Source organism: Misgurnus anguillicaudatus, chromosome 11, assembly GCF_027580225.2.
Source record: "Misgurnus anguillicaudatus chromosome 11, ASM2758022v2, whole genome shotgun sequence".
Lineage (NCBI taxonomy): Eukaryota > Metazoa > Chordata > Actinopteri > Cypriniformes > Cobitidae > Misgurnus > Misgurnus anguillicaudatus.
Window position 1 is genome coordinate 8,601,809 of NC_073347.2, and position 23,531 is coordinate 8,625,339.

Consider the following 23,531-nt stretch of genomic DNA (forward strand, 5'->3'; position numbering starts at 1 on the left):
ATGGGTAAAACGAACAAAAATGTTGAGTTACATTTATTCAAACGATTGGATTTAATTAAATTATTTTGTTAATTTTTATTCTGTAAACCCTGTTCGTAAAACGCAAGTGTGTCTTGATGCGTTTTAGTTGAACCTTTACCAAAAATAATGGATCATAAATATACACATATAATCATATACATGCGTTTTGGTACTCCACGTAGATCGTAAATCATTAAGATAATCATGTAAACGTTATTGTGGTTTAATCAAGAAAAAGCGCAGCTCCCCAATTACTTAAATGCGTTTATAAGGGGGCATTCTTGCCAGGACCAATATGGCGGCGCCAAATCACATTAACGAACCACAGCGGTCAACGTTTCGACTAAGGGCGAAAGTGATCATACCTCTTTTTGTAAACCATAGACTGTAAAAAAAAATAGGTGTAAACTCTAGTCTAGAGGCAGTTGCGTAGTTGTGTCTCTTTGAGGGCGCAAAAACGTCGTTTGGAATCTCCATAAACAGACGCAAAACGGAAGTGGCGCTACGATGCCGTGACACATTTCCTGGTCTTGTAAAAAGGCGCTCTGATTTCAAGACAGCTAGGCTGAGATCATTTCCAAAATTATGCACATATACTTTTGTGGAAGCATCCGTGGAGGGAGACAGGACGTGAATATTTACCAGAGAATAGTGAAGCAGTTACAGAAGTATGGGGAAGTTTTAACGGAACATGTCAGCTATGATAGTTTGTCTGAAAAAGGTTATCATCTTTCATATTTGTGCAAACTCTTATATAACTTTTTGTAAGAGTGCAAATGAACCCTAAACTTTTCCCTATTGTCCAGGTGAGGACGCAGTTTTGGATGGAGACAAAGCAATTCATGATCGAGATATGAAGTGGCTTATGATGTCTGATGGTGAGAGACCATAATATCAAGTGGCATTTATGTTAAGGAAAGATAACACAGACGCACATTAAAACATATGGTGAATAAATGTTGTAGAAAGTACATCTTAGTTAAATATATTTTTGAATTTGAAAATATATTTAGTTTTAACCCTAAATATGAGAATAGATTTTTAAAATGTTTTTCAGGGGGCAACATTTCTATTTTTACAACCCATACGGCAAATATATATATATATATATATATATATAGAGAGAGAGAGAGAGAGAGAGAGAGAGAGAGAATATTTTTTCTGCCCAAAATATAAACATTTGTATAAAGTGTATAAGGTATACAAAACTAAATCTATACGTATGTTTAAAATATAAAATTACAAGTATATTTTTCCAGTTGAAAGTATATTTCATTTTCACCTTTTGTTATGTTTACAAGTTTGTAACATACTGACCAAGTTTTTCTTCCAATGTGACATGAATATAAATGCTTTAAAATATTTTTATACAGTATATATATTTCACAATATACAAAAAATGACCAAAAATATATTGGAGAAAAATACATTAAAGGTGCAGTGTGTAATTTTTAGAAGGCTCTCTTGACAGAAATGCAAAATAATATACAAAACCATATTATCAGGGGTGTATAAACTAAAGACCTTTTTATAGTGAACCGTTATGTTTTTATTACCTGAGAATGAGACGTTTTTATCTACATACACCGAGGGTCCCCTTGCGTGGAAGTCTCCATTTTGTGCCGCTATGTTTCTACAGAAGCCCTTAACGGACAAAAGTTTTTTACTAAGTTGTCTCCGACGATGACATGTTTTTCCGTTGGTGGCTACCGTAGCTTCTCTATGCGTTTCAAAAGTGAGGGGTGAGCAGTGGACTGAGCCATTGGTTGCAATTCTCGACCTTACCACTAGATGCCGCTAAAATTTACACACTGCACCTTTCAGGCAGTATTGAGAGAAATGTTAAGTATTTGTGAATTCTAAAATAATAAAATGCAATTAAACATAATACTACAGGATCCAGACATGCTTGTCGGTTTTGTTTTCTATATCAGTGATAGTGGCAGAGGTGACACAACCATCTTTGGGAGTGGGTTATGAACTTGGTCAAGCTATGGCCATAAAAAAGAGGGTTCTCTGCCTATTTAGGCCTTCTTCTGGCAAAGGTATGAAAGCTTTTGTAATTGGCATGATTCTCAGATATCCTTATTTCTAGACTACTGTAATACAGTATTATCTTAATACTGGATTAACTGTTGTAAAATATTATATTGCAATTCTTTATCTTTTTTGGAAAATAAGACCTATACCCTTTATGGCAGATTTTGTGAGATTCTCACAGATATTTTAAAGTTACCAGCCAGTGCACAGTACACAATACTTTATGTACATCATGTAAATTCCTGCATCTCATATTCTTCCTTTAGTACTGTCTGCCATGATAAGAGGAGCGGGTGGTGCTTCAACAGACTCACTCTTCCAAGTGCAGGACTACACAGAGGATGAAGTTGAGAGTATCTTGGAGAAATATTTTGATGGTCTCACCAAAAACTGAGCACATTTCATATAGGTCAGCATTTCTCTATTAATGTAACTAAAGACAGAATAATTTGCCAGCCATAATTAGGTTGTAATTCACGTTTGTACTGTTTAAATTTGACAATGTTATTTTATACGATGTGAACATCTTAATGTTATTGAAAATGTAAATGAATCACTTTTTTACTTAAATGTGATTTAAAATGGTTAAAAAATTTAAAACTTATTATTTGCATTGATTGTTCCTGTAAATAAAGAATTTCAAGGTACAATATAAGTTTTTTTTACAAGTATTGCATTAAATATCCAAAAATAACTTACACATTTGTATGGGGTTTTTTTACACTTATGTACTTAAATATTTAAACAGTTTGTATAAAAAATGTCTTCGGTTTCTGATCAAACTGCAGTGGAAATCGTATGTGTCTTCATGCGGCCTTGCGCAGACCGATTGGTGTATGGCATCAAAGTATCGCGAGAGCGATTATAGCGCAGTACTGTTGCGTCACTTCTGCAATACTTTGATAGCAAACATCGATCGATCTGCGCAGAACGAATGTTGTATTTGTATTTGTCGCATTCGACCTCTAGTGGCGAATATTGTGCATTCATCTTAAATACAGGTAATGTTAGGTGTAATGTTTTTAAATGTCCACTAACGTTAGGTGTCGTTAATTATCTGATACAACGCTAATGTGGATTAAATCTATGGGATGCTGTAACGTCACCAGGTTTAACATTTTAAATGAATGTCTCAATACAAAACGAAGGGATAAAATACACACAGTTCCGTGTTGCTTTTATTAAATGGTTAAATATATATATATTGAAGAAACATATTGAAGAAGGCTGCGATGGGGTGAACAGGCACAACTTAATCATTGATGAACCCTATTTCCTAACAAAAGTTAAATGTTACTTTGTGTTATTGACAATTTAACCCCTTAAGTGGCGCAAATACCCTTTGAGTGGTGGTGGGGGGGTGAAAATGTGATATACACCTTCAAATTAATATGGCATGTTTTTGGTCTAGAAGCCTAGTCTTGGTCTTGTTTTAAAGAAGACACTTTGAGGGTTCTCACAGAAGTGTCAGTAGGTAAAATTATTAAAAAAATAAATTGTTAAAAATAGATAAAAATAATTCCATAACATATTAATTTTACAAATAAAATTATAAAAAATGTACAAGTAGTTGTGATCCAAATTTAAAGTTAAAATCACAAAAAATGAGGTTTGCGTCACACTTTTAGTGGTTTTACCAACGGTTTAGGTGTCAACGGTTTGCTGCATACTCTTGTCACAAATTAATAAATTACTGTCAATGCAGTATTATTACTGCAAAAAGGTTTTGAAATATGAAAACTGCATTCTTAGAGCTTTCAAACAATATATAGTTTGTCAACATTTTTAAAGATTTATACTAGGATATAGTTTTATGAATATATAATAATTAATATGCATTCCTATGGGGGGACATGTAACATAAAAACTGTCACTACATTATTTCTATCATCAGACGTTGAAATATGAAAACTACATTCTGAAAGCTTTCCAATTATAGTTTGTCATGATTTTTTAGGTTTAGGACAGGGTATTAGTGTTACAAATACATAACAACAAGGTGGCCCACCTGTATACCCGTGGCATTTTAGAAAATGGCTCTCATTATGTCATTCCTTTACCAACATGGTGATGATAGGTGAAAACTACACTCTTAGAGCTTTCAAACGATATATAGTTTGTCATGATTGGATAAGAATTCACATGCAAAACACTGAAGTAAACGTATGCGTCCCACTGGCGGGAAAGTGACATTTCGCAGGATATAAATGTTTTGAGGCACACTCTCTTCATAAATGAATCAATTACTCTACCTACATAATTTACTTTATAAAACATTGTTGAAATATGTTTTCTAGAGGCTTAGACCTTTCAACAATATATAGTTTGTTGTGATAGACATAACATTTACATGGAAAATATTGGAGTAAACTTAGGTGTCCCGCTCACGGGACAGCGGCACTTATCAACGTTATTATTTATGACCATATTAAAATTCATGAGCACATTCCACCTACTCTAAATTCATTATAGCATAATTTAAATATCAGCACTGATAAGTGTAAATGTATCTTTTATTAAGGTACCAATTAATTAATGTTAATTTTATTTACACAACATGAGATTGTGTTCGATTTGATGCGACATCAAAGCATCGCGAGAATACTCGCGGTACTTCGATGTCATACACCGATCAGTCTGCGCAATAAAGAATAAAACATGCGACGTTTGATTAAAAAAAATCTGCAATCTGCGTGAACGGACCAATCAGTAAGATCTACTGTAGTGCATTGAAGATTTTGCAGTGACAGACGCACTCAGATTGAAGAAAAGCATCTATTTTGTGAGCTGAAGTAAAGGAACTCCATCAAGTTGAACAGAGAAACATTTCAGAAGATGGACAGTATATGAATATATAAGTTTATCTCAATTCAAAACTGGACTTGAGAAGATATTTTATATCTCCGCATCTATACAATTGAACAGAAACATGTCAAAAAAAGACTAAAAACTTTTTTAAAGAAAGAAATGAACGAAGTGATTAAGGTGTTTTGCTTAGCAAATAAAGCAACTAGCTACAATACTTTTAAATATTTATTGCCATTACATCTGAATGAGGCAGGCTAAAGTTAAATTTGTGTTTGTGGGACTTGTGCCCATCACAACCAGGTTAAATATAAAGCACCTGCTCATCATAGATTGCTGTCTGACAAGAGACTTGTCCGTCACTTGTTGTGCAGCCCTTAAACACTTCTCTTTTCCAAACCTTTGCAAACATTTCTCATTTCCAATACTTACAATCATAGAAATGAAACTCAAATGTGGTATATAAAGGAATTTAAAATGGAATAAAGGCCTTCGCTTTTGGTATTTTTAATTTAAACAATCCACAACTTCTTAGATCAAATTAAATAAAAAATTACTGTAAAGGTTTATGCATCCCTTTCAATTTTTTTCAACAAAAAAAAAATTGTTAACAAAACTATGAACAGTTTCCAAAAATATTTTTCCTCTACGATATAACATCAATATTTAAGATCCTTCAATGAACTCAGTAAAGTATCCTCCTCATCAGCCGTGAATAAAGTTTCAATTTTGTAATGTAAAGTAACTGCAGCATAAACCCAAATAAACATGAATATAGTTTTTGGTGTAACAACCAAATTTAGGCTAGGGCTCAAAGTAGGAGCTGCTAAGTGCAAAGCAAAGAGCACATTACAGTGAAACGTCTGAACTCTGGATTTCTTGTAACAGGTTTTCTAGTTTGGGTGTGGTTTCTTGTAGTGTCTACTTTTAAATTCGTAGGCCTTCTGTAAGCATCGTTTATTCAATACGGATTAGTCGAAAGGGTTGAAGTCCCTCTCCAGGTTTTCCGATTCATCATCGTCAGAGAAGAAGTCGTCATCATCTATGTCTTCCTCGTCGTAATCTTCATGCCATTCTGGCACGTATTCATCATCATACTCATCATCCTCCTCGGCTTCATCGCCGACGTCCTCGGCGGCGTGATTGTTGTTGTCTGAGGTTCCCGACTCGGAGCCCCTGTCGGATTTGGACCTGAAATACAACAATAAACTTGTACTCTCTTCAAGAATGAGGAAGCATCACTTATGTTTCTCTGTGAATATGAGGTGGCTCACTCTTTGTTGGCATCTGTGTTATTAGCCAGATTCGAGGCCTGTGCAGTGTCTTGGTCTGGCCCGGTCTTGGACTGATAACCAACACGGAAGTCCTGACATTAAAAGTGACTTGTTGGTAAGAATGGCTATTTTTCACATCCAATCAATGCATATTCTTCTTTCATTAAAAAAAACATCTATGATGACATAAATTATTGAGATTTGTTTAATGAAAGTGGAATATTCCTTTAATCTGATTATTAGAATAATCTGATCATGCAAACAGAATGGGTTATGAACATCATTTAATGCTTACTATACAACTACGTGGAGTGGGATTATGGACCATTTTGACAGAGCTATGAACTTACCTGAGTGGAGTGTTGAAGGATGGCCACAAGACGTTCCTGAATTCTGCGAATCAGCTCTAAACCGGTGTTAAGATGTTCTGGCTTTAGGAGTCGCACACAGGAGGCAAGATCTGTACATTGCAGGAGTGTCTCTTCTAAGGAAAACCAATATGAAAGTATTGATCATCATATACGCAGATAGTAAATGCATTCATGAAATTACAAAATAAAAGACCACAGTCAGGTTAGCAAGGAAAAATCCGGAAAAGCCATTTAAAGAAATGCAGCAAAACTATAAGCAGTATGAACTGCCAGGTAAAACATTTCCAAAACAGCAATTGCAAATTTAGGGAAGCCACAACAGAAGTTTGGTCCAGGACTAATATGACCTGAATTGGCCTCTATTAAAGGTGTATTTTGATTGCATTTTTATTTTCAGTTATTTTTCAGACACTTTTATTGTGTTTATTTCTAATTTTGTCTAATTTTATTTTCTAATTGAGTTTATTTGTTAATTTTCAGTTTTTGAAAGATATATTCATTAAATAATTACTTTTAAATATGTGTATTAATATTTACTGCCAGGTAAGCACAAGAATTAATTTAAATAATCACAACAAACAAAGAAATGTATAAGCTATAAAACAGACAATTAATTGTCACAATTTGTTATACAATTAACCGTCAACCAAATTTCATAACCGTGACAGCCCTGTTGGTTAACGCGGCACGTTTTTCCGCCAAAGTTCAAATTTTTCCACTCGCGCATTTCCCATGGCCACGCTCAACAACTAGCCGCACGAATGAGGTGGAATCACAAGACCTTCAGACACGTGTCAACACGTCTTCACATTGACTTAACATTGAAATCACTCGCGCTTGATGCCTCTACCGCGGCTGGTGTGAACACAGCATTATAGCGCAATCTGAGCCTTAAGGGTGCACTCACACTATCCAAAGCCTGGTTCGGTTGACTAGGTGTGATCGCTCTTTACCGCGCCTGGGCACGGATTGGTAAATCGCGCCCTGGCCGTGTTGTAGAGGTGGGCTGGAGCGCAGTTCACTTGGGTTCAGGCGCAGAAGGCACAACGTGATCGCTTATCGCACGTTTCAAAATAAGAGACGTCTATTGCACGACCACTCACCTTCATCTGCCTTTATTAAAACCTTTGATGCGCGCATCAAGCGAGCTGCACACGCGACAGGTCAACTAAGTAATATGATGGCATGTGGGAGGGCTTTGTGTCATCGTGCACAAACGACTCTGAATAAAAAAACCACAGACTTAACATTACGATGGGTTCCAGTGTTAGAAGAGCGCTTTACTTCCTGCTTTGTTCCAAAACATCGCATCTTAAAGGAATATTCAATTTTCTTAAAAGAAAAATCCAGATAATTTACTCACCACCATGTCATCCAAAATGTTGATGTCTTTCTTTCAGTCGAGAAGAAACTATGTTTTTTGAGGAAAACATTGCAGGATTTTTCTTATTTTAATGGACTTTAATAGAGCCCAACATTTAATATTTAACTCAACACTTAACAGTTTTTTTCAACGGAGTTTCAAAGGACTCTAAACAATCCCAAATGAGGCATTAGGGTCTTATCAAGCGAAACGATTGTCATTTTTGACAAGAAAAATTAAAAATATATACTTTTAAACCACAACTTTTCGTCTAGGTCCGGTCCAGCGCAACCTAACGTAAATGCGTAGTGACGTAGGGAGGTCACGTGTTACATATATAAAACGCACATTTGCGGACCATTTTAAACAATAAACTGACACAATTAGTGTCAGTTGACATACAACAACGTCGGAACGGTCCTCTTTCAACACACTTGTAAACACTGGGGCGGAGTTTCGCTTTCGTCCTCTGTGACCTCTTGACGTCATGACGTATTGCGTGGGGTCACGCTGCCGCATTACGACTGAATCTAGACGAGAAGTTGTGGTTTAAAAGAGCATATTTTTTATTTTTCTTGTCAAAAATGGCAATCGTTTCACTAGATAAGACCCTTATGCCTCGTTTGGGATCGTTCATAGTCATTTGAAACTCCGTTGAAAAAAACTGTTAAGTGTTGAGTTAAGTATTAAATGTTGGGCTCTATTAAAGTCCATTAAAATGAGAAAAATCCTGCAATGTTTTCCTCAAAAAACATAATTTCTTCTGGACTGAACAAAGAAAGACATCAACATTTTGGATGGCATGGTGGTGAGTAGATTATCTGGATTTTTCTTTTGGGAAAATGGAATATTCCTTTAATGACGAAAGCGCCCCCGGGCTCGGATCGATAAAAGTACAGTGTGAGTGCATGCTTCTGGGGGAGTAGTGGGGGGACAATCGCACTGGGGCATGGTATGGTTTGATATGTATAATGTGAGTGCGCCCTTAGAAACAAAAGTTATGGTACAGTTGATGTCAGGTTTAATTGTTGTTCAGAAAAAAAATTAAACAACATAAGTTTAGGATGCGATTTTAGAGATATCTCTCTTTCCGCATTCACATAGATAGGACAGCAGTCTCGCATGATTAAAATAACTGCTCGGACGCATTGCGAACTTTGTACTAACCCAGTAGGATCTGCAGGGCATTGGTATGAAGGTCCAGAGCTTCTGTCTGTTGCTCCATCACATCCATCTTCTCAGTATCCTGGTTGTAATAGCTGTATACACACGAGTAAGCCAATACCTACGTGACAAATTACATAGCGCAAATAAAGGGTTATGACAACGACTGGAAATAAAATCCACAATGTGAAGTAATTCGAGTCTCACACCTTTCGAGCTTGAGCAAGAATCTTGCATGCATCGATCACGAATGTCAAAGACTTCATCTGTAAAGCTTCATTGATAGAAAACACCTTGTTCTCCAGATTGATCGCAAAGTCCTGTAAAATACAATAGGAAGATATTTGCATACAAAACATGACTGATTAAACTAAACTAATTATGAAAGATGAATGGCTCCAACAAACCTTGGCTTGGTTATGAAAGGTGCATCTTTCATTGTAGTCCTGGAACTTCTTCTCTTGCCTTGCAGCTTTGCTGACCTGTGGTCACATATTAACAAACAGTAGTGTCGTTAAAGGGACACTTCACCCATTTGCATTAAGCTTTGTATCGTTAGAACCCCGGTCAAGTTTTTTTAATGGTCATGCATCATTTCCTCAGTTGCCGCTGAGACAGGAGAAATACAGATTTCAGTGTTGCACTTCCTTCTTTCAATGATGTAAAAATCATCATTTTGCATCAATGAAAGCAGGAAGTCCAATATCTTTGATGAGGGGGTAACTCTTCAAACACCCCATTTCTCGGTCAAATAGGCACCAAATTCGAAATGTATGTTACATTTTGACTACAAATATGACGCACTTTTAATAAAGATTAATGTTTCTACGGGTGAAATGCTCCTTTAAGCTGATCGACTGTTCAAATGTGTGATATTTGGGGAAAAAACTTTTGAAATCCTCATAACTTAAGAGCATTTAAAAGAGGATGTTTAATTTCTCTAACATTGCATTCACACCAGCCGCAGTAGAGGCGGCAAAAACGCGCTTTCGTGCGTAGTTGGACGCTTGAACATTTAAGATTAATCACTTCATTCGCGCTTAAAATTCTAGTCATTCGAGGCATTCACGCGGAAATTCACGCTTCTGTGACTCCGCTGAGACTCTGCTCCCTTTCCGTAATCACCACACTACTACAGAAAGGTCCTGATTGGTTAACGCGCCGCAGAAATTCGCTGGAGTTCAGATTTTTCAACTTGCGCGTTTCTCACGACAACGCTCAATTCCAGTTTATTCGAATTCTACCGCGCCGCAGGATAACTCATCGCGTCTTTGCATCGACTTAACATGTAAATCACTCGCGCTTGCCGCCTCTACCGCGTCTGGTGTGAACCCTGTATAAAAACATGCAAAACAGTGTTACGGTACATTCACAGCGTTAAAGCTTCTCATTCACTCGGGTGACGCCATGCGTTGCCGAACTGCATTGTGGATCCGTCAGTGTCACGTCACTGGCGTTGCTCGCAGCAGAAGTTGAACATATCTCAACTTTTCAAGCGCCAACACTGCCAATCAGATCGCCTTATGCAGAGCCAGCCATTTACATTTATGCTAGACCGGAGAACAGAGGAGCATGTGTTGCTGCCACTGTGATTGGCAGTTAGCCGTAGCCGCAGTTTGACACCCTGTGTGAATGTACCATTATGCTGCGTTCACAGCAAACACAAATAGTACGTCAAATTCATGTCTCGTTTCCCGCTTGAACATTTTGAATGCATTCTCGTGTCTAAAGCGGAATAGACGCGCGTAAAAAGCAAGCGTGAAGCGAAATTGACACGCGTCCGTGGCGAAATGCGCTTATTGTGGGAGGGACAAGTGCTAGGCGGTTGTCTGAATATCAGTCATTCCTCCATGTTGAATGAGTGACTCCGGGCGGGCCTGCTGCCACAGCAGCAAGTAGGCTCCTGATTGGTTAACGCGGGCGTGAATTGACAGCAAAGTTCAAACTCGGGCGTCAGAGGCGGACACACGGATGAGACAAATTGTCGTCTACAGCACCGCGATAAACACCTCATTCGTGCCGCAAGACCTCTAGATGCGCGTAAACCGAGGGGCAACCTTCCGTCTCTCTGATGAAGCCAATACGGAAGTGACTTAAACTGCAATTCATTGACTGGGCGCTAGAGGCAGGCTCCAAAAGAGAGTCAATTCCCATAGACCCCATGTTAAAATGCCCAACTTTACAGTAGAAAATAATATATTTACAGCCGGGTACAAAAAGTGTTTTTGGTCCATATAGCTAATTTTGCCCTTCATGACAACTGTGTGTGAATTTTTTTTATAACTCAGCCATTTAAATTATATTAAGCCTTAAAGTTCTGCATAATTAAGGGAGTGGCCACTTGAGTGATGGTTGAACAGCCACTGCTGTCACTAACGTCGAGCTAGTCGGGCGTGGTTTCAGCAATCAGCCACCTCAGCTTTACACATGTTCCCCCCTCTTTACCCATTTTCAGTTTTTCGCGTTTTTAACGCCTACTTTAAACTTCAAAAACGATCTTCACAAACTAACGGGTGACGTCACGGACAATACGTCCATATTTTTCACAGTCTATGGCGTAAAGCGTCTTTACATTGACTTAACAATAAAATCATTCATGCGAGACGTGCCGCACAAGCCCTGAAAAGTGAAGCCAAAACGTCTCAATCGCCCCCCAGTGACTGGTCCCAGTAGAGGTCATAAACCCGCCTCCCCAATGTCATTCAATGGGACTTGAGAGCAACTAAACAATTTGATTACACTTCAATGATCTTTTTTCCAAAGCTGGTTTCTGTCATTTACTTTAGTTTGTATCACGCTGATATAAATTCAAGTGTTTGTTTTTAGTTATTTATTTAATGCTATAAAAACGGTGGTGTCACGTCATGATTGACAGCTGTGATATGCGCATTCTGCGAGAGCAAAGGCGGGGCCTTGATTTTTCGCGGCTTTACTTGCTCACTACTGCGCAGGACTGGTCCCGAAATCGCTACTGCGCAGACTCAACACCCAAGATGTCCGTGCCGTATCTGGACACTGGCGGCTTTACTTTTCAAAAATGAAAGAGCGCGAACGGCTGTCGTCCATCTTTTTTTACAGTCTATGGAACACAGCTTTAGAGTTTAAAGGTGTAGTTTTGTGTGTAGATTTTTAGCGGCATCTAGTGGTGAGATTTCAACAAAACCACATTTTTACACATACATCCACAAAAAGATATTTCAGCATTTAATATTTACCATGGCCGAGCAGTTGTAGTAATCTTTATGTGTTGGCTTCCATGGCTTCAGACATCTCCAGCAAAATCCATGGTTACATTTGGCACACGTCATACTACAGGGCGATAAGGATTCTTCATGTAATTGTATAACTCAAACCGAGCACAACATATATGGTAATAATGTGTCTAGTAATAATACAGAGTGGCATATTTTGTGTACACTTACTGTAGGCAACCCTCGTTTTTCTCAATCTGGGCTTGGCAGCTGGGGCAGCGTTTGGATATCAGTTTGGCCAGATGTTTACTCTGTGCTTCCATACTCATTCCCTCGTAATAGCCGCCGTCATCCATCCACTGAGACATGTGACTGCAGCTGGCAGGGTAGTGAGCCTGGCAGTGGATTGGGTCATTTGACAGGCGTGAGAACAACAGCATGCTTTGTAAGGAAGTTCAAAAAGAGTTTTATTATTTGCTTCACCTCTGGGAAGTTACAGTTGAAACAGGAAGACCAGCAGCACTTGGAGCAGGTGCCCATGCTGCCAATGTTCTCCTTGCACAGGATCTGGTCACAGCCCTGAGGGTTGGTACACCAAGTCAGGTTGGAGCAGCACTCCACAAAGCCTCGCAAAAGGGCGTTGTCATACTGTAAACGAAAGCACACCCAAGCACAGATCAGGACAATTAGTCGATGATGATCATGTCTCTTAACCCATGCAGTGTTTGTGTTGAGCATGCACATATTTGGCAATAGTGTCCTTATCAGTGAGAATGTTGTGAAAGAACTTGGATGTGGGCTGTGCCCGACAGTCTGTAGTAGGACAGTCACAGTTCATCACCAGGTTCTGTTCGATACGAGCGGTGAGGTACTCCTGCCAGCAGGACTGATGGGAAGAACAAAAAAATCATGTCAGACTGTTAGTTAAAAGTCTTCAAATACACAGATATATAATCAAGACCATGGAAAAAATACAGTGGCAAGAAATCTCTGGATCTGGCGGTAACACTTTTAGCATAGCTTAGCACAATCCATTGAATCGGATTAGATCATTAGCATCATGCTAAAAAATGAACAGTTTCGATATTTTTCCTATTTAAAACTTGACTCTTCTGTAGTTACATCGTGTACTAAGACCGACTATAGGAATAATCAAGGATTTTGCTGCCGTAAGCGTAGTGATATTACACAGCGCATGAAAATAGTTCCCTTGGTAACTTTCAATAGCAGGGCACTATTTTCGGGCAGTGTGTAATATCATTGCGCCTCCTGCAGCCATGTTACGGCAGTAAAGTCCTTGATTATTACGCCAGAATGAGAGTATAGTTCCTAGCCATATCTGCCTAGAAAATCACAATTTTTAATTTTCCGTCAGTCTTAATACACGATGTAACTACAGAAGACTCAAGTTTTAAATAGGAAAAATATCGAAACTCTTTGGGTTTTTTAGCACAATGCTAATGGTTAAATCAGATTCAATGGATTATGCTAAGCTACGCTAAAAGTGCTAGTGACAGACCCAGAGATCAGCTGAATGAATTCCAAAACTGTAAAAATCAAATGTTTAACTCTAGAGGAGCTGGAAAATGAGTGTCCCTTTAATTCTCAGAAAAGACTTGATCCTCATACTTACCCTGCAGCAGTAATGCATACAACAGAGCATGGGTGGTGGGTCACTCTCTTTGGACTGGGACAGGCACACAGGACACTGGGTCACAGGACCGGGCTCCGGCTGGGGGTTTTTGATCTTAAGCCCGGCGGCCAGGACCAAAGAGTCTGGGTCGTCCGTGTAGCGTTGGATCAACGTGTCCACGTTCCACTTGCAGTGTATGAGCAGGTGCTCGGCCCGGTCCAAATCCAAACTCAGAGTTCCTGCCACCTGCTGTACGGTGCGCTGCATCAGTTGCTTAACCTCCTCCTGAGTCATCGTGCGACCCATGGAGAAAAGCACAGCCTCCAGCACGCCGTCCTCCATATGCTGCGGGGGAACTATAAGACCTCCCAGGCTGTAGAGAGGGAAATATACACAAACAATAATGTGCTGTGGCTTGGGAGATGTTTGACAGACAGGATTTTATCAAGTTTTTGCACTTTGAACAGCAAGCCTATACAAACCTGCAAAATAAAGCACTGCAAAACGTATCTGAAAGATTATTTTAGCATTAAGCTCTTATTTTGGAATATTGGAATATATAACAGTTGAAAAGTTTGGCAATTTCAATAAAAGCATTCAGCAGTAGGGGGAGTACAGAACTGTGTTCGCCAGCCGTTGTATTTCTGTAGAAATCCGTAGATATGTCTGCAGAGTTCTGTGTCGATTTGTAGTCGATTCGAAGGTACAAATAACAGGGTTTTTGCAGGTTTCACAAAGTCAAATTTAAATTAATAAAATTATTAATAAAATTTTATGAATAAAATTTAAGTCAAATTTTATAGTCCAGTGCACATGCATCCTTTTTTGGGGGCGCGCGATGCGAAGCTCGTCACAACATGTATTTAGCCCGTCATGTGTGAGGTTTGTCATTTCAAAATAAGTGCCTGCTGCAGATCCGTCTAAAAAGTTTATGATAAGAGACCCTCCCATTTGCCAGATACTCACTTAATCAGAATTTACGGTTAAAGGCTCTCTAAGCGAATCTGCGAGACGTTAGTTATTGTTGACGTTTGAAACTGTTTTCAAACAGACTGAGCGTAGCTAACTCCTCCCCCTCCCTTCCGTGCTTTCATGAACGCGCCCAGCCCCCACCCCCAAATCCTTTTTGTCGTTTATTGGCTGGAATACTTTGTTTTGTTATGTGATGCTAGGTTTGGCCACTTGTTGATATTGCCGTTTGTGAAGCCTGGGCTGTCTACAGAGATCGCGTTTTTTTACAGTTTGATCAGCGGACAGGCAGCAAGCAGATAGTGAGGAGATGTTTCCGGTATGTAACAAAAAAATTTTTATGGTCTAAAACGCTTTAATTCGCTTAGAGCGCCTTTAAGGGAGTGTCTTGCGAGTATTTTTGTGAACGTGAGAGTAACTTTTACCATAAACCCCTTCAATGCATGTGCAGCAGGCACTTACTTCGCCAAAGACACGTGATTCACATTGTTCACATGAGGCAACAAACACATGCTTTGAAAACACAAGCAAACACGACACTCGAGCAGCCACTGTTAAAATATATAGGGGCGGTTTTCCGGACAAGGTGTAGATTAATCCACGACTAGGTCTTATTTATATAAGGACATTTAGCCTCTTATGGAACGGCTGAAATTCCACAAGGGGGCGTATTTGTTCCTCAGACGTTGCACAATAAACGTGACATCCGAATATATTCATTATAAATCATGAATGAAAAGTGAGATTCGAACGAATGTCCATTAGTGAACTAACTGTATACACTTTTTATATCGTAATTCGGTCAGAAACGTCAAGATTGTGAGATGAACAAATCGTTTTGGATTAAAAGGCTTGGATATTCCATTTCCTTGGACTTTTGGGGATTCATGAACAATTTGTTTTGGACAATTTCACCAAAGCGGATAAAGGGAAGATTTTGAAGGTAAGTAAATATCCTAAATCGGCGCCGCCCGGTTCAGGTAACTAACAACTAGATTACAGTTTTATGACTGCTAAAAATCATATTATGCTTTGTGTGTGCGCTTAATGGAATCCCGAAAGTCTAAGTTTTCCAACGATGTGCCGCATGACCGTATATTTTGAAGATTTAGTGCTTTAAAGTTACAATGACGTAATGCAGCCTCACGTGCAAGGGAGGGGGTGTACCGTGTACGGCACAGTGATCCTTATCAGGTTAAAGGTGCATTGTGTAATTTTTAGTAGGATCTCTTGACAGAAATGCAATATAATATACCTAACCTTATTATCAGTGGTGTAAAAAGACCTTACATAATGAACTATTGTTTTATTACCTTAGAATGAGCAGTTTTATCTACATACACCGCGGGTCTACTTACATGGAAGTCGCAGTCATGTTTCTACAGTAGCCCTAAACGAAAAAACTGCTCTACAGAGTGAGTTTCAGCCCTACGTCGTCTCAGATAACGACATGTTTGTCCTGTGGCGGCTGACGGCTGTATATGCGTTTTGAAATTGAGGGGTGAGATGTTGGTTGCAATTCGCAAACTCACAACTAGATGCCGCTAAAATTTACACACACCACCTTTAAAGGTCACGCTCTTTCTGATCCCATTTTTTAAACCCTAGTTAGTGTGTAATGTTGCTGTTAGAGCATAAATAATACCTGTAAAATGATAAAATTCAAAGTTCACTGCCAGGTGATAAATTTTCTTTAACAGAATTCGCCTTTCAAAGCCTACAGCCCTCTACTTCCTGCTTTAATGACATCACTAGAACAGTTTTTTGACTAAACTCCGCCCACAAGAATACGTCAGTCGGCAGCTAAGCGAACGGCAAGCTAAGCTGCTGTCGAATCATAACACACTAAACAAACTACACAATCAGAACTCGTTACGTATTTCTGAAGGAGAGACTTCATAGAACCAGGAAGACATCAGACCATTTTGAGGACAGTGAAAACAGCGCTATACAGATAAGTCAATTGTGTGAAAAATAATGTTTTTTTACACATGAAACATGAACACATGGTATATTGCGCACTAGGGATGCTCACATTGACCGTTTAACCGTTAACCGAAGGTAAGAATTTATGACCGATTAACATTATCAGTTAAAATAAAAAAAAAATTTGTTAATACATGGTGCGTGTCGTCATGAGCCGACAGACATTTCGCCACTTTTCGATCTTTAATTTGTGAATGTCCTGTAAATGACACAAATGATTGCTGCCCTGACGTCTGATAAAGTAATCATTTGTATGAGAAATCATTTGTATGCGTGTTTGGAAGCTGAACGGAGACGCGCGCGTGTCCCGGACAGACGTTCGCTGATGGCCTCTGACCCTGTCCATAACATGTGAGCGAAGCAGAGCGGCGTGACGCTCCGCTAAATATTCCGCTCTACTGTTCAAGCGCTCCACTCAGTCGCCCAAGCAAGCGCTCCGTTAACTTTCCGCTCACGCTAGCAAATAAACCAATTCCCGCTCCGACATAAAAAATTTTTTAGTAAGCCTTATTTTTTCTGTACTAACGTTCTTGGATAATTGCATTTAATTAAAGTATTAGCTGATAAATCAGCTAAAATGTACAGTTGTGTGTTGGCTATTAGACCTATAACTGATACGGGGTTCCGGATATAATTCAAATTAACAAATTGTTTCCACGACATCCACGTTTTACTAATTCACAATTTTAAGTAATAATAAATGTAGTAAGTAATTACGAAATATTATAATAATTCGTTCCCCTTATGAGAAAAAAAATTAACAAACTATACTATTATATAAATATATTATTTGAAAAACTAAAATAAATGAAGAACAATTTCTTAACAAGAAGGTTTTTTAAGTGCAAATTTACAGTGCATCAGTAAATACAGAACACAGCTGTGTCTTAAAGAAATTAAAATTAGACAGTATGAACCTGTAAATGTACAAAACGAATGCAATACAGAAGGCCATGAGTATTTATTTATGGCATTTTCAATAGTATATTAGTAGCTAAATTAACGTGTATCTAATATGAAAACGAATAAATCATTATTTTGGCTAAATTCATCTGGATAGATCATTTTAGTCAGACTGATTTGTCAACATTTCAGAAGCTTAAATGCTATCTAAAACAGGAGAGCAAATTGCAGAACAAAAATGTTTAGCTTACTCGGACAGAACGAAAAGCCGTTAATTAAGCGGACTCTGTAAAATAGAGGATGTGCGCTGAATCAGTCGAGTCGGCAAATTATCATCAATGTTTATAATGTTCCACGCATGCTGTTGATGAAAAAAAATAATATCTAAATGTCCATGGAAGAGTCAAGTGTTCAGTCAGTTAATACTAAAGGCACCGGCGTTTTTGGCTAAGCTTCCTCATCCACGGAGCGGAGAACGGGAGAACTATAAAGGTTTTTATTTTAAGTGGTTTTAATGCTGGTAAGCAATCAGTTACATTATGGCGCTTTGTATTTGTGTTGATCAGTTAGATTAAAGTAATTTTCATCTTTAAAACGGCATCTAGATGCAGACGACGCTACAGTTATTCTGTAATCTTAGTTTCATTTCTTTCATTTCTATATAAGGCTGGCGACTTCATTAAAACAGTATTTGAACTCCATAACTTATTGCTATAGATTCTCGAACTATCAAATTACCAAAGGGCATACTGGGATGAGCGAGCGGTGCTGCGTATTGAGCGAGCGGAGCGGAAACTTCGGAAATGCGCTCTGATGGAAATATTACCAGTCCGCTCCCGCTCCGCACCGCTCACATGCTCTGGTCCATAAACATCTCTCTTTTGTACAAACGGAGAAAGACGACGCAAAAACAAAACTTTCTGAAAAGCACCCGGCTTTAGAAATGACCACTGTGGTAGATGAAACGGAGACAATCTGCCCTTTTTGGATATTAATCCTCTGGACTGTTCGCTTGTTGCTTTTTAATAAGGTAATGTTGCGTGAATATCTGATAATGTATGAATCCTGGTTCTGTTGTTGATCTGTCGCTGCTGTTTGCACGTTCAAATTAAATCTTTTGTTTTTACTAGTTCACAGACAACCGTCAACTGTATTTTTACTCAATGACAATTTCATATTAAAATCTTATCAGTTAACGGTTAATGTTCGGTTTAGAAGCTACGGTTGTCGGTCGGGAAAATTAACTGATATGAGCATCCCTATTGCGCACTGTAAACACAATCAAAGCTTCAAAAACACAGAAAGAACGAGACCTTTTAGGAGTTTCTTAGGCATTGATATGTTTTATGGCAAAAAATATAATTAATTAAATTGAGGAGACACTGGTGGGTCCATCACTGCGGTTAAACGCATATGTGGGGACAAGCGGGAAAAAAAAGCTAAAAAAAAAAGTGCTGCGGGAGCATTTCAATCAGCATAAGAGGTAGCGTTACATGGATGTAGGACAATTAAAACCGGTTTAACATTATTTAAGACTTAGAACAGCGCAGACTTTTCTGAAGGCCTTAAAGGAACAGTATGTAGGATTGTGGCCAAAACTGGTATTGCAATCACAAAACTTGTGGCTAAAACTGGTACTGCAATCACACAACTGGTGGCCAATACACAAAATGACAACATAAACATCAGTTGAGGGCTGCAACTCCACTTTTTAAATGACATTATCCTGGCCATACCACTGTTGTCAGTGTTATAAGTATTTGAAATGAAAATGATTTCTTAATGTCTAGTAACATATCAGGGCCATTTTACGATTAATTGATATAAATTTCTTACATACTGTTCCTTTAAATTTTGATTTTGAAATTTAAACCCTGTATAAAAGCCTAAACCTTTTTGATTAAATGTGATCAAGAACCTGTTAAAAATATAAAAAAAAACTTTCGATACTTATTAATTTGAAAATGAGAAATGCTTCGAAATGAATGCATTTTAATATCAACTGGGTCTTTCTAAACAAGTTTGTAGAGCCAAAAGGTTATTGAAGGTCAAGTTATTGAATCATTAACTCAAAATTCTAATTATATATCTCATAATTTTCAATATATTATTATTATATATTATATTAATCTTTTGTGCACAGAATAAATGAGCAACAAACATGATTTTATTTTTAATATGATAAACATATTGGCACATATAAATTTGCTCAATTTGCCTTTTGCAATATATCTACCATATTTATCAACAATTTTTTTGCAGCTTATAAACACAATAAATGTTCAATTTTAAAAAGAGATATAAAAAATAAACTCTTAAAATGTGAAGAGTGTTATATACTGTAATCTGTTTTAGCGCAGAGACTGATAAATGATAGTGGGGCTACATGTTTGTCCAGCCAATGGGAGACGTTGTCTGAAAGTTTGATTATTTTTACAGTTCTGTTTGGCACAAATATAACATCTCACATTCAAATGCAACCTGAGGATATTTAAAGACCCTTGATATTTGAATCCATTCATGACGAAACATAACCTTTTCTTTTTTTGGCAAATATTTACATTTGGATACATTTTTCTCACTGAGCTTATTGCAATGCATTGTGGGATTTCCTTTTATGTTAAGGATACATGCAATGCTGCCTTTCGAATTTGGAACAAAGAATGATATCTTTATGGAACAGAACGCCATGCATACGATCTTTAAACGGACATAAGACATAAACATCTCCCGCTCTCCGTCTCCTGTCTCACATGAGGCTCAAAGGTTAAGGGTCATCAGCACACCTGGTGTCGGCATTGTCGCTGCCGCCCGCGGAGCTCTTCTTCACGTCTATCTTGAAGGAGAACTGCGCCTGGCCCTTGCGGGGTGTGGTGGGGTCTTCCATTAAAAACTCTACGATGTGTGGGCTCTCTTCGTTGCGGCGGAGGTAGCCTTTATTAATGACGTGCATGATGCAGGAGAGCACATCGGTAGTGCTGCAGCTGAAACGGAGCAAGGCAGCACCACGAATCGACTCCTGTTTCTGACATCTGTCCAACACCTGCAACATATATGCAGAACATTTCTAGCATTAAATCCAGCTTGAAATACACTGGTAAATACATTGTTAGTACTTTAAATACAAGTTAAAAAACCCTAAAAACTGTCATTCATTTAAAACACATGGGCATTTTACAGTTTTTAATGATATCATTCTCAATGAGTCTCCGAATTATTATTGTAAATAAAATATTTTTACTGTTTTCAAACAATTTAACTAATGTTACCATGATGTACATGGTCATATTTTAACTATATCTTTTTATTTCACATTAAATCTTTCCCCGCCATTGACGAGTTATCTTGTCAATTAAGAGAAAATGCTTCCCTGCGGCAGTCCATATTTCCGCTGTTATTCACCAGATTTTGTAAGGTTTGTTTGTAAAAACTACTTATAGTCCGGAAAATACGGTATATTAGGACATTTAAGTCGCTCCGGAGTATAAGTCGCATCAGTCAAAGAATGCGTCATGAAGAGGAAAAAGAACATATATAAGTCGCACTGGACTACAAGTTTCAGTAGTAACAGTTTTTTTCAGGGGTAGGCTACCGGAGCAACATATAGCGCCCTCCCATGGCTGTAGACGGTAATGTTTTCTTTTGGTTCATGTTAGTCAGTATCAATTAATTTTGACATAAGTCGCACCTGACTATAAGTCGCAAGACCAGCCAAACTATGAAAATTGTGTGACTTATAGTCCGGAAAATACGGTAACTAATAAGGCCTAATCCTGGATTAATCTAAACCCCGTCTGGGAAACCGCCCCAAAGTGACTTATACTTTAAGCGTCATATTTTCCAAACTCCTCCAGACTTTACCTTAAACACCAAATTATCAATATGCATCTCCTTCTCAATCTTCATGATTTGGACAATGAGACAGTAGACGTAGTTCCTCTTTCTCTCCAGTGTGATGGCAGCATCTTCATCCACATTCAGGTATGTCTGCTTAGGAAGCAGGAAATGGTGAACGCGTCTGTCTGAACTCTGCGACAGGGACCTCTTGTTCAGTCTCAGGACCCCTAGAAAGTGAAATTAGAGTTCAAACAGATCACTTTGGGTTTACTATTGTTCACTGATGTAAATGGTTTGCAATTCTATTTAAAAAGATCTGTTTGTAATTCTAGAACGACAGCAACCTTTAAAATACATTTCACCTAATGTATCATAAAGGGCACATATTATGCTAATTTTTACAAGATGTAATATAAGTTTCAGGTGTACCTAAAATGTGTCTGTGAAGTTTCAGCTCAAAATACCACACATATCATTTATTATAGCATGTCCAAAATGTCCCTATTTGGATGGGAGCAATAAAGCTTCATGTCTGTACCTTTAATTGCAAATGAGCTACCAACAGACAGTGAGCGCTTTTGGTTAAAAATAGATCTGATTCCTGTGAATACAGTCGGAGACAATGCATTAGCGCTACAATGTGCTAACAAACACATTAAGAAAAGCCTTTGAGATAAATTAACTATACAGTCAGTGGCTGTGGGCGAGGCTTTGTTTGTGTGACATCACATTGACAAGAGAATCAAGACAGTGATTATGTCTAATGAGACTGCTTTGGTTTAATGGGGATTTTCATTTTAGGGTTTGTTGTGTTCACACACTGCCAACACACATTTATGTCCAAACCCATAAGAGAAGATTTAGCATAATATGTGCTCTTTAAGGCAGAAAAGAAGCATTCAGTAATACTTTACAGTTTATTGCACTAAAAGCAACTTCATGTTAGCCTTAAAGGGAAACTTCACCAATTTGCATTAAGCTTTGTACCGTTAGAACCCCAGTCATGTTTTTGAATGGTCGTGCAACCATTCCCTCAGTTTCTCCTGAGAGGGGAGAAATACTGATTTCAGTGAGGCACTTCCTTCTTTCAATGATGTAAAAATCGTCATTTTGCGTCATTGAAAGAAGGAAATCCTGTATCTCTATTGAGTGTGAAAGACTACAGACACTCATTCCTCATTTTTCCAAGGTGGGGGCTATGGGTGGGACCCACTCACGCTTCAGACCAATTACAGATAAGTGGGTGGGACTTACGAAAATATACGAACACAGACGGGAAAAAAATGATCAGCCGCCATCTTTATGCTAAGCTAAGCTAAACAGAAGTTGTGGAGCGAGCCAGAATTCATGTTACAATAACAGTGGAAGTTAATCAATATTACATGGAAGAGGGTGATTTTACAAGCGTGATGCTCTAATCCGCTGTACATTGCACCTTTATGAGCCACAATACTGCAAAGAGCTGAGGCAGATGTAGGAACAGAAGCCCGAGGAGTAGGCCGGAGCCTGGGCGTCGGCTGGGTAGAGGAGCCCGGTGAAGACGCAGCAACCATCGGCCTCTGCTGCGTAGAGAAGCTTGGACAGACTACTGCCTGTATTCTCGCGGTGTGCTTGCTTTATTACATTTCTGCATCAGATAAGGATATGGACGTTTGTTTGGTGAAGGTTTCTAGACAAGAGAGGAACTTTGCACGCGTTTGGAATGTTTATTTCACGGACATGTTTCGGTTTACGAGCAGACGCGCTGCGGAGTATATAGGCTTGGACGGACTCGCGCCGTTTGCTTTCGGTTTAACATTTCTGGATCAGATAAGGATATGAACGTTTGTTTTGTGAATGAAATAAGCACGCGACCAGAAACAAAGACGTGTTTCGGTTTACGAGCACAAGCTCCAAGAGCTGAGGCAGCGCGTCTGTGGAGATATTGTGCAGGGGACGCGTTTGTGTGGAGGATGCAGGGATAAACGGACGTCT

The 23,531-nt window shown here is 38.5% G+C and overlaps 2 protein-coding genes across 5 annotated transcripts in view; one reads left to right on the top strand and one right to left on the bottom strand.

The window, feature by feature from the left end:
• The first annotated feature begins 322 nt into the window (after positions 1-322).
• dnph1 (2'-deoxynucleoside 5'-phosphate N-hydrolase 1) lies at positions 323-2,755 on the top strand. The gene is made up of 4 exons (XM_055170232.2): positions 323-742; positions 828-899; positions 1,956-2,066; positions 2,328-2,755. Exons 1-4 carry the CDS (start codon positions 607-609, stop codon positions 2,453-2,455), a joined length of 447 nt encoding a protein of 148 aa, XP_055026207.2. The 5' UTR covers positions 323-606; the 3' UTR covers positions 2,456-2,755.
• Positions 2,756-4,817: 2,062 nt separating this feature from the next.
• LOC129415507 (cullin-9) overlaps positions 4,818-23,531 on the bottom strand; it is a 58,834-nt gene continuing 40,120 nt past the window's right edge. For all 4 annotated transcript variants that reach the window (XM_073872973.1, XM_073872972.1, XM_073872970.1 and 1 more), the window contains 13 exons: positions 21,582-21,784; positions 20,507-20,763; positions 13,863-14,235; positions 12,971-13,115; positions 12,713-12,873; positions 12,461-12,624; positions 12,254-12,347; positions 9,446-9,520; positions 9,248-9,358; positions 9,042-9,159; positions 6,491-6,624; positions 6,141-6,232; positions 4,818-6,057 (listed from right to left, as the gene is read on the bottom strand). In XM_073872973.1, the coding sequence (XP_073729074.1) occupies positions 5,838-6,057; positions 6,141-6,232; positions 6,491-6,624; positions 9,042-9,159; positions 9,248-9,358; positions 9,446-9,520; positions 12,254-12,347; positions 12,461-12,624; positions 12,713-12,873; positions 12,971-13,115; positions 13,863-14,235; positions 20,507-20,763; positions 21,582-21,784 (2,147 nt within the window). In that variant the 3' untranslated portion in view covers positions 4,818-5,837. The remainder of the gene's footprint in view (positions 6,058-6,140; positions 6,233-6,490; positions 6,625-9,041; positions 9,160-9,247; positions 9,359-9,445; positions 9,521-12,253; positions 12,348-12,460; positions 12,625-12,712; positions 12,874-12,970; positions 13,116-13,862; positions 14,236-20,506; positions 20,764-21,581; positions 21,785-23,531) is intronic.

What these genes read in the sequence shown, in the direction of transcription:
- dnph1 (XM_055170232.2), top strand. Translation starts at nt 607, where the DNA reads ATGCACATATACTTTTGTGGAAGCATCCGTGGAGGGAGACAGGACGTG. An exon ending in GTGGCTTATGATGTCTGATG is followed by an intron (nt 900 to 1,955) that starts GTGAGAGACCAT and finishes TTTCTATATCAG; the next exon opens with TGATAGTGGCAGAGGTGACA. An exon ending in TAGGCCTTCTTCTGGCAAAG is followed by an intron (nt 2,067 to 2,327) that starts GTATGAAAGCTT and finishes TTCTTCCTTTAG; the next exon opens with TACTGTCTGCCATGATAAGA.